At 38.0% G+C, this 15,254-nt stretch overlaps 1 protein-coding gene across 11 annotated transcripts in view; it reads left to right on the top strand.

The window, feature by feature from the left end:
- MAGI2 (membrane associated guanylate kinase, WW and PDZ domain containing 2) overlaps positions 1-15,254 on the top strand; it is a 756,695-nt gene that overhangs the window by 698,283 nt on the left and 43,158 nt on the right. For all 11 annotated transcript variants that reach the window (XM_014963762.1, XM_014963758.1, XM_014963760.1 and 8 more), the window contains 3 exons: positions 7,387-7,572; positions 10,300-10,474; positions 13,776-14,016. In XM_014963762.1, the coding sequence (XP_014819248.1) occupies positions 7,387-7,572; positions 10,300-10,474; positions 13,776-14,016 (602 nt within the window). The remainder of the gene's footprint in view (positions 1-7,386; positions 7,573-10,299; positions 10,475-13,775; positions 14,017-15,254) is intronic.

Raw genomic sequence — 15,254 nt, 5'->3', positions numbered from 1 at the left:
ACTGGCAATATTTCCATGAATTTTACTGTAGCAGGTACTGTCAATTAGCACAGTTATAAAGCGTAAACAAACTGAAAACACAGCCATAATCAATAAGTAATTTTTAAAAAATTAAAGCAGAAGACTGTGCATATCTGGTGTGCTCTTCCTGCTGTTTACCAAAAGTGAATTTGAAGATTTAATTTGCCCCTACACTATATATGCCAATGACTCCTGGATTTTCAAAACATGATAAAACAGAGTCTAATGGAAGCAGTTTCTCTCATTTCTCAAATCATGCAGTCTTACCTAAAAAACATAAATCCAAGATAAGCCTCTGCTGACTGCAGAAAACATCATTCTGAAATAAGTCCCATTCAGTCCTAGTTTCTTTGAACTCCTTGCAGTTTAGAGATAAAAAACAGCTTATTGATCAATGATGACTGTGATCTGAGACTGTTATTCGTGCTGCAATTTCACCCTTGCTTCTTCCTGGGTAAGATGCTGCCTGAGGACACATTTTTCCATGACCAATTTGCAAATTCTAAAGAAAGCAGAGCTTTGGAAATTAGGTGTCTGTCTATCCCACCTTGGAGATCTTTGGAATGGAGCAGTAAAAAGCCACCTGCAGCGTGAGATCCCTGTGGAAGATACTTGCAAAGAACACTTGTGGGCAAAGAATCTGGTTTCTCATTTCTACTTGACTTTGATATCCAGGTTTGAGCGGCTCTTCTGCCTCTTTGGCTACAAAAGCACACTTTCTAAACTTGTTTAATTGGTAGTATAATTTGGAGCTAAAAGAAACTGTTAGATTATTTATTTTTTTCAAATCAATATATGCAATTAATAGTGAAATAGCCTTAAGAAATGAAAGAGATTTTTGATATCACTGAAAATACATTGCTGCAGTTTGCAAGCATGAAATACTCAATTGGCTCTTTGATATTTTCTGGAGAATAAAGCATGGAGGATCTTAATCAAACCACTCCTCTGTCTAGGCAACTTCTGTCCTCCAGCATGTTCCTTAATAGGTCATTTGGACCTAGTGGTGCTGCTCACGTGTTTTCAAAGAATAAATTCTGTGAGTTTTCCTAGCACAAACCTGGGAAGGGAATCAGGGCTTTTCTAATGATTCCACAGGGCCCATTTTGCTTTCATAAGAAGCCAAAAAGTACCTAAATTCCATTAATTTTTTCTTAGATCTCCGGATTTCTAAGGTATGTGCAGTCCTTCCCACCTAGCTTCTTATGCCTGTGGTATGCAAGTAAATTGCTCCACATCAGCACACAATGGAATGTTTCAATTCATAGGTTCATTGACCTTATAAACAAAAGGGATATTTGTCATCTGCAACTATCCAGCGTGCCACAGATTTCTATTTCCAAATGAGTGTCACATAAAATAGTCCATCAATTTCAGGAAAATATTTGATCTTGATTCTAATATTAGCCCTGATAGAGAGTCCACCATACTCAAGCTTCCCAAATTCTAGATTATTCAGTCGCAATGAAATTACAGATGTTTACATTTCATCTCTTCTCCCAATTAAAATCTGATATGCTGGAGCCTGCTGGTTGAATGAAAACTCTTGCACCTTTTGAGAATTGAGGATATAATAAATATTCATGTGATCAGCTGTATAACATTAAAAAGGACAGCTGGCTCAGGAGTGTTGATTTGTGTGTTTTACTGTCTATATTCATTAACATTAGAAATGATTGCTAGAATGTATCTGCCAGAGGGTTTAATAGATAAAGTAGAGGTTTGATTTTTTTTTTCCCTTAACAGATAATTTTTGACATTTAGCTACTATATAGGAGAAAAACAGAAAAGCTTTCTACAAAATGCAGTCTCAAGACTTATCACTAAAAGTACTGAATAGATGTTGAAAAATTTCTTGATGTAAACCAGAAAAGCATTACCTTTGGTTACATCTTCTTAGAAGCATCTATTTCTAGCATATGGCTCTCCCAAGTGAGGAGAAATAATTTTTATTTCCAAAAAGCAAGAGGCTGATGGATACTGCTTCTAACACTGTGTATCTGTATTCAGCATCTGCTCTGGCTTTGTGTACAGCTGACCAGAGCATATGGACCCTCAGATGTAACACCACAGAATTTACTCTTTCCTTTCTATGACATGAAGGTGTGGGAAGGATGTTGATTTGGATCACAGAGAGCAAAAGTGGGTGGTTTTATCAAATAAAAATATTAATATAGAGAAAAATGTATTTGTAGTTATTAAGTTACTGAAAGCAGGCCTTATACACTTTCTAAATGCAAAGATTAATTTTAAACTGTTTTGTCTCTTAACTTTTTCATTTAAGTTCTTGTTTGATAACGAGTTTAGAGCTGATCATTGCTCAATTCACTACCTTCTAGAAAAGCATCAGCTGTTAGATGCCAGTGCTGGGTCAGCTTGTGTTCCTGTCACAAATGCTGTAGGTATCTGAAGGAGATTTAGGGAGAGAAGTTGATGGCTTCAAGTATCTGAGAAGTTTTGGTGCTCTCAGGATTCAAATCTTCCTGAAGTTTTGTTTTAAAAACACACTGCAGAAAAGTTAGATCCTATCATAAGATCTGTTGTTAGAAAATGCTTCTACAGCATTGCTGTTCTCAGCTAGATGTTTTTGGATCTAGGATTACGACTTCTGCCTCGAAAGCCTTTTTTTCCTTAAGCTAGATATGCATATATATATATCACTTAAGTGTCACATTTTGGATGACTTGCTAGTATTACAGAAAAAATATCTATATATCTGCTTTGAAGGACTGTGTGTTTCATATGCATATACAATGGATCTCACTAATTTTCCACATTTTCAATAGTTATAAATCTCTGTTTACCATAATATTTTTCCCTCCCAGTCTCATACATTGTGTAGTCTGAAAGAACTAATAAATGAATTGTTCTGCAAAGGGGCAGCTTGTTTTCAATCCTAGTGTGAATAACAGGATTCCTTAAAAAAAAACCACCACAAATCCAAGTGTTTCTGTTCACTCTCCTAATATTAAATGCTGCTCAGGTAGCTGTGTCTTGAAAGAAGTAGATCAAATTCTCTGCAGCCTAATCCAGCACGTGCTGCCACTGTTCAAAATGTACTTATGTTTGGAGAACAGCTTGTAGCGAATTCTTAAAAGAGGTGTAAATAGATTCATAAAAATTGTTAAGGGCGAGTGGAATCATTTCTCACCAGCCAAGTGATCTGGTACTTTCTTTAAATGCTCTATTTAAATTAAAAAAAAAAAAAAACCAAACCAAACACAAAAAAAACCCAAAAAAAAAAAAAACAAAACCAAACCCAAAAAAAACCAACAAAAAACAAAAACAAAACAAAAAACCAAAACAAAACGAAAAACTCAAAACACTGCAATTTAAGAAAAAAATACAATGTCTTAACAAGCTGTAATTCAAAGCCAAACATGGGAGGTTTCTTCTTGAGAAGAGACTGGTGATGCTGGGAGAGACAGAAGAGCTGCAGAGCCTCCACGCTGTCCCTGGCCATCACCAGTGTCAGAGAGGACAGCACCTACAGCAGAAAGGGACCTTCCCCAGGCATCTCCTCAGCTTTTACAACCATGACTTTATTATTTAATCAGCAGTAGATTCACTCCTGTGAATTTGTCAATCTCTTTTTAAATGCATTCATTCTTCTGGCCCTCCAGAAGGTTGCCCCACCTTCTCTTCTCCAAGCTGCAGACAGGGAGTTCATGGACTACTCCTTTGAGCAGAGGCTGTTTTCTGCTTCTATCTGCCATGCTGTCTTTCTCTGAAACTTTGCTAGCTTGCTGCTATGACTTCTGAGATAAGGTTACTGAAACTGTCAGCAGTACTCGGGTTGCCCAGAGAAGCTGTGGTTGCCCCATCCCTGCAGGTGTTCAAGGCCAGGCTGGATGGGGCTTTGAGCAACCTGGTCTAGTGGGAGGTGTCCCTGCCCATGGCAGGGGGGTTGGAATTAGATGATGTTTAAGGTCCCTTCCACCTCTAACCATTCTATGATTCTATGATTTGGGTGCACAGTATTAACTAGAAATAGAGAAATAGTTCCTTTAATTTGCTTCTATTTTTCTAACTTTTAAAATTCTATCTAGTGTTTTATTGAGTTTGTTTTTAGAGAGGTAGGCACACATTTCTAGATCTCTTGAGTGGTAATAATTAATTTAGGACTCATCTCTGCTTAAGCTTAAGCAGGATTATTTTTTCCCCATGTGCATCATCTTGCATTTCTTTTCATGAGATCTTGTCTGCCACTTCACTCAACCCACTCAGTACTGACAGTTTCACAGCTATTCCACGCCTGTTTTAGATGTGACCACTCTGAATGATAAAAATTCTCCATTATGGAAATTCACAGTTAATTTCTACCGTTGTTCTTTAGCTTTTACTTAATTAATTCCCTATAAGAGTAGCTCCTTTTCATCCCTTCACAATAAGTATTTCACCACAAAAGGCTCTTAAAAATTAAAAGTTTTCTAACGTATTCTAACATGTTTATATTTTCATGAAGAACCTGCACATCGGATAACCTGCATCCCTTAGAAGCACTCATCCTTGTAAATAAATCCTTCCCTCCCAAGGCAGTAGCAGGGACCATGGTGGCCAGGATATTGTGGCTAAGGAGGAGACTTAGGCAGAACTCCACTGGGGAGAGCAAGCAGAGACTGGAAACTCCTTTGAATATTACTGGGAGAGAAGGAGCCAGGAGAAAAACTTCTCCTCGCATTATCTAGAAATGCACAGAAACCAGCTTCTGCTGAATTGCTGTGAGTTTCATTAGTAATTCACTGGATTTGCCCATAAAGCCCTGATATAGCGTATCAGTGATCTCCTTTGCAGAATCTGATAGAGACTCAGGTTCCTTCTGCAAAAGCTTTCCACACCCCGCTCTGCAGCAAGATCATATGGCAGCATACTACATCAATACAACCTCAGAAGAGGTGCATTAAATCCTCAAAGACCAAAGTGCAGTAGAAAAGCTACCCTGACAGACACAAACCTTGTTCTGAAGGTCATCTACTGTTGATCCTTCCATAGCACGGCTGGAGGAAGGGAGTGCAGTGATATCAAAACATTCAGAGTAGATACCTTTATCAGGAAGGTAAAGGCTATTACACTTAAGAGGAAGGAAAACGGAATACGAAGTTCCTCCTCTTTCTCCCTCCCTTCCCTTTTCTCAGGATTTGGAGCAGAATTGGCTTCTGATGGCTCTACCACCTCCAGCTTTGATTTTAACAGACATCTCAAACATGCAGACATCTGCTCTACTCACTTGTCAGGTGCAAGAAGTCAAAAAAAAAAAATTGTTCTGGCAAATTAATAGGATTTCCCACCCACACACCCCACTCACTACTGAAATGATGTCTCTACTTAATTATTTAGGCCAGCAAAAACATCTTCTTTAGGAGGAGCAATGACAAGCATGCAAATTTTAACTATGGCATCTCGGCCATCATACTTCCCCTTCTTTCTTCCACTACATTTCTTGCTCTTTCGTATAAGGCTGAATTTCATTTCAAGAAATTTCGTGTTCAGATCTCCACTGATGTGTAGTACAGACATAGTAATTTCAGACAGAACTTTTGTTAGATATACCAGAAACAGGCAGGTCATGGCCATTTCTAGTCTTAGCTTAAATGATTTTTGGCGATGCTTTAAGAAATGATTTGACACAAAAGGTTCTGTGTAAATGTAAACTCTTTCAGTGTCAAGTTCATCTTTTACTTGTTTGCTTACTGATATTCAGGTGTGGCAGTTACACACCTGCATAGAGGGGAAAAAAAAAGCAAGTTTTATACAAAGTGTGGCTATTCATATTTAGTTTAAAGTATAAAGAAAATTAGGCATTATGACATAAATTATGTGCTTGTGCTAGCAGCAAGACATTTCTGAAGTACACTAGTTGTGTCCATGTTACTAAAGCCATAATTTTATTTACATTCTTGCCTGAACTATAGTGCAGCAGTTTGATTAGGGCTTGCAATTCAGAGTACTCACTTATATTTTTAGTTCTCAGAAAATTAATTTTTAATACTGTGAACAACAATTGCATCCATATTAGAAACAAAAGTAACTTTGATGTATGTGTATTGTGATTTTGCGTGAGATGTGCAATCTGTGTTTGTCACCATCACCTGCACGGAATGTTAATCGGGGGCTGAGAAATTTGTTCTGCAGTGATGGAATATTCTGAACACATGTCCCGTTAGAACTTTGTTTTCTATGAGCATTGATAGCCTAGATATTTTAAAAAAAAATAAAATATTTTTTCACCTTTTCCAAGTTATCTTTAGATATTAGAATTTTAAGAATATATTTTTTAAAAAAAAGTAAATATAAGTGGTTTTAAATACCTATTGCAAGTGGATAGTGAGGCCAAGGAGCTTTGCCCTAAATTTGCCAAGACTGAAGTGTGGGATTGGTGAAGGATACTCAGACACCATTAGGATATTAATAAAATATATAGTCAAATTTAATTGTCATAAGCATATTTATGAATAGTAGAAAGAAAGAAAAATAACATGAACTTTGAGAAGCCTAAATAGAGAGAAAAGAAGAGTCAGCTATAGTATATGCATTTAATTAACAGAGGAGAATAAGGAGGAAACACTGGGAAAAAGATCAAGAGTAATATTTAGAAAATTCAATGGAAAATGAGGGAAAAGACAAAACAAGGGAATAGATGAAATATTCAGAAAGGCGGAGAACCACAGAGAAGAGCAAAAGGAGAAGCAAAGTTGATCTGTAATGTTTTGAGAATGGGAGGGGGGGTGTCTATTTGATGTAGTAAATGTGTCTATGCACTCGTAATTAACTGTAAATTCATGCTGGCATGTATCTAATTAGAAAGCTGCACATCTCAATAAAACTTCAGTATGATTTCTATTTATCAATTAACATATTTGAATGGAGGAGGAGAACAATTTAGTGAAGCCTGGGCATTTTCAGTACTAACATCTATTTGTAAATAAAATAAATCATGTTTGTAGTGCCTCTATTGCAACGTACAAATAAAGAAATTCTGTAAACAAGGAGGTGGGAGGCAATTTATGACTACTACTTATTGTGCAAATTTATCCCCTTCACTGTTTTAATGCCTTATTGTTCTCCTGATCTGTTTATTATCTTGTTACATGCCAGTTTTGCAAACTAGCAGGACCATAAAGTGATTTTGGGTTTCATATGTATATGCCATGATTATATGCACATCTGGATTCTGAATTTTCAGTGAAATCTGTACTGTGTTAATGCAAATGACATTGTATAAGAGTTTATATACTTATATATTTATACACAAGCTGGTTTTTATTTCATATAGAACTTTCTTCCAAATGAACTAATTCTCTTTTGCTTGTCAACATCACCACTCGTTTCACCATATATTAACTGTGACTATTGTTCCTTGTCTAGCTGTACCCCATAAAATAGGGCGGATAATTGATGGAAGTCCTGCGGATCGCTGTGCGAAACTTAAAGTTGGAGACCGGATCTTAGCTGTGAATGGCCAGTCTATTATTAACATGCCTCATGCAGATATTGTGAAGCTAATTAAAGATGCAGGTCTCAGTGTAACTCTTCGCATCATTCCTCAGGAGGGTAAGTCAATGGCCCTTAAAAACAGGAAGAAAATTTTAAGTAGCCTCCAATTAGCTTGAATTATGTCACCGCTTGAAAGAACATCTTTTGTTTCGCTTTCTCAGCTGTAACGTACAGCACACCAAAATTACAGCCTTAGAACGAGCTCGAATAATATCTGCATTCTTGAAAAGGTTTCCAGTTATGAAAAGGGTATTTAAAGCAAACCTGGAGAAACCTGAGAGTGATCTGAGTGCCGGCAAGTCTGTTTTAATGTCATTTGGACAAATTGTCTTCTACATAGAAAAGCACCCTACAAGGGAGCCAGGTTTTGAGTTCGTTTCCTTATATCCTGCTATAAACCAAACCCAAGTTTGGCAAAGTGACTCACAATGACTGCAGTGGCTGTCACCAGGCATGTTCAGCTGCCTGTGACAAAGTGGTGTGAAGGAAGAGTTCAGATTTGGTAGTTTCCTGCGTGTATATCACTATAAATGCACAAGGCAGGAAAGAACTGAACTCTAAATTATCTCATTTGTAATGTGAGGGTAAGGGGACAGACTCATTATTCTGGTCATTACTCCACAACTAATCAGTGATGTTGGTTTCATAGGTTTTGGGGTTGATTTCAGAGCTTTTTTTAGTTTAGCAATGGGCTGTACTGGTGTATGAATTGTACTGTATTAATGAGACTATGGCTTTATATCTCAGTATCAAATACCATTAGAGCCAGGAATGTCACACAGCAAGTAATGTAATTACTTAATGATCCGTGCTCCAGTTAGACGACCTTCACCTTCTGCTGCTGCATCCAGCAACGGGACAAGGAAAGGGTCTGACATTGGCCCTGGCCTGCAACTGGGGGAACTTATCTACTTTGTTAAATGAATTCAGTGAAGGGAAAACCACAAACATACACAAGTTCAGAATTCACACCAAAGAGCTGCTGTATAATCACTGGAGGTCAGTTAAGCAAGCATCTACAAACAAATGTGATGCTACATACAGTCCTTGCAGCTTATTCAGGCCTCCCTGGTACTCAGATTAATTCATATTAGTAAATTGCTAATAGTTCAGTGGTAGATATGGATACCTTAAATTAAAAAGAAAGCAGAGGCGTGCCTGAGATGCAGTGCTATAAGATGTCCTTGGGTGCTAGTGGTGAGAAATGATTTGTGCCCAAGGCATGGCTTCCCTGTGTGACACTGGACACCTCACTTGCCTTCTTGATATTAGCTTCCCAGCTTATAAAATTAGGAAAAAATCTAATACCTCTGTAATGTACTTTCAGGTGAAATATGCCATATAAATGCAAAGCAGTTTTAGAAGCAGCTTATGATTTGACTAGTTCATCCATAGTTATGAGAGTAATGTAGAAATAAGGGACAAGATTCCCAATCTTCATCTCTGAAATTTTGCAATACAAAAGAGACTCACAGATGCAAAATGGGCAATTAAAGCCTTAAGCATAGTAATTACACAGACAAGTATTGCTTATGCCTGCATGAGGAGTGTTTTAAGTGCAAATACACAAGCTTGTTTGACAATTAAGCCTAAATTGAAAAGATTTTTAATAAAGTAGCCAAAATATTTAAAATAATTATAAGCATAAATTAAATAAGTAGGGAGCCATTAGAAACGTGCAGTCATAGGAGACAAACTCTTGTGTTAAAAAATAAAAATAGAATCATTCACAATTCATACTAGATTCAAATAGAAAACTAGACAAGATCTGGATGGTGGACAGCTATTGCTGTTAGAGATGCTCAGCCATACGCCTGTCCATTCTGGATGCCTTGCACCACGCCACACTGGGCTCACTCATTCTGTTGCCAGCAGGAATAAAAAATACAATGTGTGCCTTTGCTGTTGAGAAAGCATGAGCAATCACTTCTGCAATGCTCTGCTCTCTTGTGGGTGGACTCTCTCTAATTTATGCTACTTAATAGGTAAATGATGAGCATCATAACCACCAGTGTGTCAGGAGAAATATATTCAATAGGAACTCAGTGCCCAATATGTCTTCCTCCAAGTGCAGCAGGAAGCCTGAAGAAAAACTGGCATCCTTTATTTGTAACAAGGCTACAAGGCCACATTTCCTACCTCAGCCTCTCTAGCTTTTTGAATTTTATGTTGTTTGGAAAGAAGGATTCTGGTTTTCTGCAGTGTTCCTATGTGAAACCCTGGTCATTTGGCACAATACCGTGAAATAAAACATCGGTTTAGCTGGTTAGTCAGAATTTATTGAGATTGGTTTTACTGTTCACAGTCCCTAAAGATTTAAAAAAGGTAGGAATCTCTTGTTGAGCTCAAAGACAGCAGGAGCTAACACAAGCACACCAGTGTTTTAGCTTTTGTGACAACAGTCTGTCATCCCCTAACAGTGGTGAAAGCAATAAAATCGTTCATTCTCTCAAAATGAAAAGTTTTCAAATATCAGTATTTCTAGGCTTTAAAAGAAAACATGAAACATGGAAGCCATTTGCCTTGTTCAATTGGGTTTTAAATAATGGAGGTGTCAACTGGAGTTATAGAAATGACCAAGATTTCAGATTCCGCAGACTATCAAAAGGAGCCCATTAGGTTCAGATGTCTTAAAATCTAATTATAACCCAAGAGAGTAAAAGCGTCAAAGCATAAATTTTCAGAGTTAGCGTGTGACCCAAAAATGATTATCGTCTACCTTTGCCCTTTACTAAATGCCACGCTGTGACAGGTCTTTCATCTCCCGCTTCCCGTTCCACACAGAGCTGAACAGCCCAGCCTCGGCGCCCAGCTCGGAGAAGCAGAGCCCCATGGCCCAGCAGCACAGCCCCATGGCCCAGCAGAGTCCCCTGGCCCAGCAGAGCCCCGTTGCCCAACACAGCCCAGTTGCCCAGCCACCACCTCCACAGCCCCTCCAGCTGCAGGGACACGAAAACAGGTAAGAGCGGCTCCTCCAGCCTCTGCCTCCTGTGAGGATCAGGGGGACAGCCTGGTGCTGAGTCTTCGTGCTGGGAGCCATGGCTTGTGGGGCTCTGACAAGCCACGGTCCCGTGGCTGCACTCGCAGAGCATGGGTTGTGGGTGCCAGGATGGTCTGTGAGTCTTGTTCAGGTGTGAAACACGTTATTATGAACAAACGTCTAGCCAAATGTCCTCAAACGTCCATGTTTGCCAAGGAACTAAATACTCAAGTACTCCTTGATAAATTCCTTAAATAATTTAATTGCTAACATACTTTCTTATGTCACTACAGCTTACAAGTTATGGTTATATCAGTTTCTGATCATGAAGTGGCCTTTTTTTTACATTATCTTACATGTCTGGTTTGGTGGGGGTTTTTTTGTCTGCTAGAGTCTTGAAGTCAGGAAGATATTTTTATAACAGGTTTTATCTATGGCGTATCATTTTCCAGCCAATTTATCACGTGTAATTTATGCATATGCATTCACAAATTTATCTGTGGTGGGAATTAAATGGTAAGGGGATAGAAGTTTTATGACCAGCTGTATTAAAATCTGTATGTATAAAAGGCATGCTCAGGCTGTGGGATGATACAACTTTCTGTGATCTTCAATCAACAGACTATTTAGTCTTTGGATTAATTTTTGGCATGTTAAATGAGGCTGATTACACTGACTGTCTTTATGCTAATGTTCAGTAACCAAGATACCTCATCAAGACACTCTTCCCCAAATAGTAGATGCTGGTTAAAGAACTGTAGCTTCTTGCTTCTGGAGACACTTGAGTTCACTTGTGATTTAGACACTGTGTCCCCTAATTCTCATTGCTTAACAGATGTAGCATTTTACTTGCCTGAAATGATTTTCTCTCAATTAGTCACACTTGACAAATTTCTTTGCCTTATATTTCATTGAATACTTTTTCCAAAAGCGATCACCTCTGAGAAGACAAGTGTTTCTGACAAAATCCAATGCAAAGTTTTCACAAAAGTGTCTCTGCGCAGTTATAAATCAGAATTAAATATATATTGAATTGTGAATTTTTAGAGGGGACCAGTAAACTATATTAATTAACATTCCAAAAAGAAATTCTGTAATAGTTTTACTAGGAAACATAAGCTATAATTGGTCATGTCACCATTTACATATTCAGTAAAAAATGCAGTGCCTCCAACTGTAAATAAAAGCATCGTCTTGTGGGATACAGCTATGTTTGTATATTGGGAACCTGCCTAAGGATGACTTTTATTCCAGAAATAGGTACATTATTGCTAGTTCATATAGTATCCTTTTTCAGTAGGTTTTATATGTCGTATTACCACTTGTTTATATAGCCACACACATTGTTTCTGTATCAAAATCAAAATACCATAAGATATTGAAAAATCTTAGGAATACTAACTAGTAGTTTTACTTCCAATATTAATAAGGCTCAGCATCACAGTAAGCTTGTTTGTTCTCTGTCTTCTTTTTAGAGGATCATGATACTAAGAAAGTAAGAGGATTGCATTTATACATGCAGGTCTTATTATAGATGCCATGTACACGTTTTAGAATAACATGTGGCAGTAAGATATTTTCACCTTCTCAGGAAAGGAAAAGGGAAATATTTCTGATATTTTTGTGTCTGGTTAGACATTTAGCTAATTAAACCTAGTGTGTAGGAAGAGTTGCCATAATGTTACTGTAACTGTTCTAATAAAGTAGTGAAGTTTTGAAACATATCATATTTTGAAATGTTTAGATTATTAGATTAGCTTTTCATAGATAAATTAACATAATCAAAAACAGTGCTGGCATTTATTCAAAATGTAATGTTTTTAAATCCATAAGTACATTTCAAAATCCCTTTCATAGTTTATATGTGTCCTTGTATCCGCATGTGTACACGTACATACATGGTCACTTGGTTGACCGAAAACTTCTGCACTTCTGCATTATTAAAGCAGAGTTTGAAATGTGTATTTCCTATATAGGAAAAAAAAAATATTTCCTTTGGCACATAGAAGAGAGTGTAAAGACATCCACTATTTGAAATTTTTGTTAAATCTAACTCACACCACTATTTACCTTGCTAAATTTCCTTGCTAAAAAGGTTTGGGACTTCCTTTGTGCCCATTCAGCACATTACACATCCAAGGTACAGACGTTTGCAGTGAGAAATATTCCTTACTTCACCCTGAAATGTGAAATGCCACTATGCACAGATTTCCAAGGCAGCCACTCATTCCCAGCTGAGTAAATTAATTAACTATTTGCTGTACTAGAGAAGGTCACATTTTCTTTGAAATGTTAGGACTCATCTTCCTGTAACCAGTTACCAATTAAAGCAGTATTTTCCTTTCTATTAATTCCTCATTAAACAAATTTGTTTTCCTTTCACCCTGTGTTATGTCTGTGCATAACTACTGACATGACCTGCTACAGGATTTTAGCCAGATGGTATTATAGGGAGTGTGTAATAATAATAATACAGACTGTATTAACAGATGTTATTTCAAAGAAAAGCTTCATTTAAAGATAACAGCTAGTACAAAGAATGTATCCTTTTTTGACTTAAAGAAGCTCACAGTATACTAAATCACAGAATCACATGGGGTTGGAAGGGACTTCTGGAGATCACCTAGTCCAACCCCCCTGCCAGAGCAGGTCCACCCAGAGCAGGTTGCACAGGAACTTGTCCAGGCAGGTTTTGAATGTCTCCAGAGAAGGAGGCTCCACCACCTCCCTGGGCAGACTGTTCCAGTGCTCTGCCACCCTCAATGTAAAGAAGTTCCTCCTCATGTTTAGGTGGAACTTCTTAAATAACAGTAATAACAGTTTATGTCAATGAAACAGAAGGGCGCTAATGTTTCATTTACTCTATAGAAATCTTAATTCTGGGGGGGGAAAAAGCACCTTATAAACTCAGTGCATTATTTCGTAGTGAGTACTGTGGGTGTTTCCACATGCAGTTTCATCTTCCAAGTAGGCAAGATAAGCGGGAATCAAGATGGTTTTCCTGTTCCTGTCCCTCTGAGCCTAATCCTGATCTCACTGATACAAGCTGGAAAATTGCACAGAATGACCTGAGGGAAAATTGCTTATGTCCATGTTTCAAAAGCTTTCACTCTATTTGGACGCCTCGACTATTTACCCTTGAAAGTTTTTCTTCCCTGTAAAAATCTGTTTTATGCAATTTTGCAGTCAGGCAGTTTGCTTTCACTCCTCAATATTGCACGTAATGCCTATTCGTGCTGTTTCGCCGTGTTCTGAAACAAAGTCATTTTGCCTTTCTCAGTTATAGGTCGGAAGTAAAAGCCAGACAAGATGTGAAACCTGATATCCGGCAACCTCCGTTTACAGACTACAGGCAGTCCTCAACGGACTACCGGCAGCCCCCGCTGGACTACAGGCATCCCCCGGTGATGGATTACCAGCAGCCACCACCTCTCGACTACAGGCAGCCACCCCTGATGGATTACAGGCAGCATTCGCCCGACACCAGGCAGTACCCTCTGTCAGAGTACAGGCAGCCCCAGGTACTAGCCAAAATACTTACTGTGCTCCTAAACAGAAAGAATTAGGTGTGTCGGGAGACATCATGTCTCTTGGTAAAAAAGATGACGTTATAGAAGAAAAAGGCACCTTTATTGTTTTTACTCCGAGTTACTATTTCTCTGTAGAGGAAATTACTTCAACACAATATTAATGAAGAACTGCGTGATCTATCAAGTAATACTACATTCATAACGGTGTGACTATAATGTTAAATAAATGATATTTTTAAGGTACTGGAGAGTTAAAATAAAAGTTCTAAAATAAGCTGCCTCTGCATCAGAGGAGGAACTATTTGTTCCTAGGAACGTAATACAGTCATCAAACATTGGAGGTACTTAGGTCAGACTGCATTTCTACAGCATGGTTGAAAATGAAGATTTTAGCTAACCTGAATAAATAAATAAATAAATGTGAATCTTGATTGATATAATTACATTTCTATTGGTAATAATCTGGATGAGGACAAACTAGCTTGCGCAACTAGTTTCTTTGACATTAGGCATATCTTACAAATTCCAAGAAATAAAAGTCAGAGGAAGAGTTATGTTACCTTGGACAAGACTCCACTGATGACAAATATTTACCGACAGCTGTGAAGGTTTGAGGATTTAGCCCAAAGTTCACACTTTCAAAAAAATCCTCCTTTTTCCTTACATAAGGGCAGAAAAAAACATAGGTCAGAAAAATAAGAGAATGTAAATTTCTGGACACTATGTGCTAGAACCAAATATAGGTGGTTTCTCTGTCTATATTTTCGCATAAACTGTATCAATGAAAATATCCAAATTCTTAAATGGCATCCAGAGAACCCTCTAAAAACTTTATCCATTTCAGTACCTAAATAGCAAATCCCTATCCCCATGTGCATCCCCTAAAAGATGCGTCTTAGCATCCAGAGAGATGGTTAGACTGTCTGTTTCTCACCATGTCCAGTTTAATTCTCTAACCACTGATCTACACAACCCAAGCCTGCTCTCATTTTCCTCCTGCTTCCATGGATCAGCCTGGTCTAGTGGTGTCCCCTGCCTATGGCAGGAGGTTGGAACTAAATGATCTTTAAGGTCCCTTCCAACTCTCGCCATTCTATGATCTTACAAACCTGGATGCTGATGGATCAGAAGCAACAGAGCGTATTCCCACCCAGATCCCTCTATGGGGCTGGTAGTTAGGGTCCACCAAGAAAAAACTGGAAAGGTGAATTTCAGTCTCTGCAAAATAC

Source organism: Calidris pugnax, unplaced genomic scaffold, assembly GCF_001431845.1.
Source record: "Calidris pugnax isolate Ruff unplaced genomic scaffold, ASM143184v1 scaffold44, whole genome shotgun sequence".
Taxonomy (NCBI): domain Eukaryota; kingdom Metazoa; phylum Chordata; class Aves; order Charadriiformes; family Scolopacidae; genus Calidris; species Calidris pugnax.
This window is presented reverse-complemented; position numbering and strand designations above follow the sequence as displayed.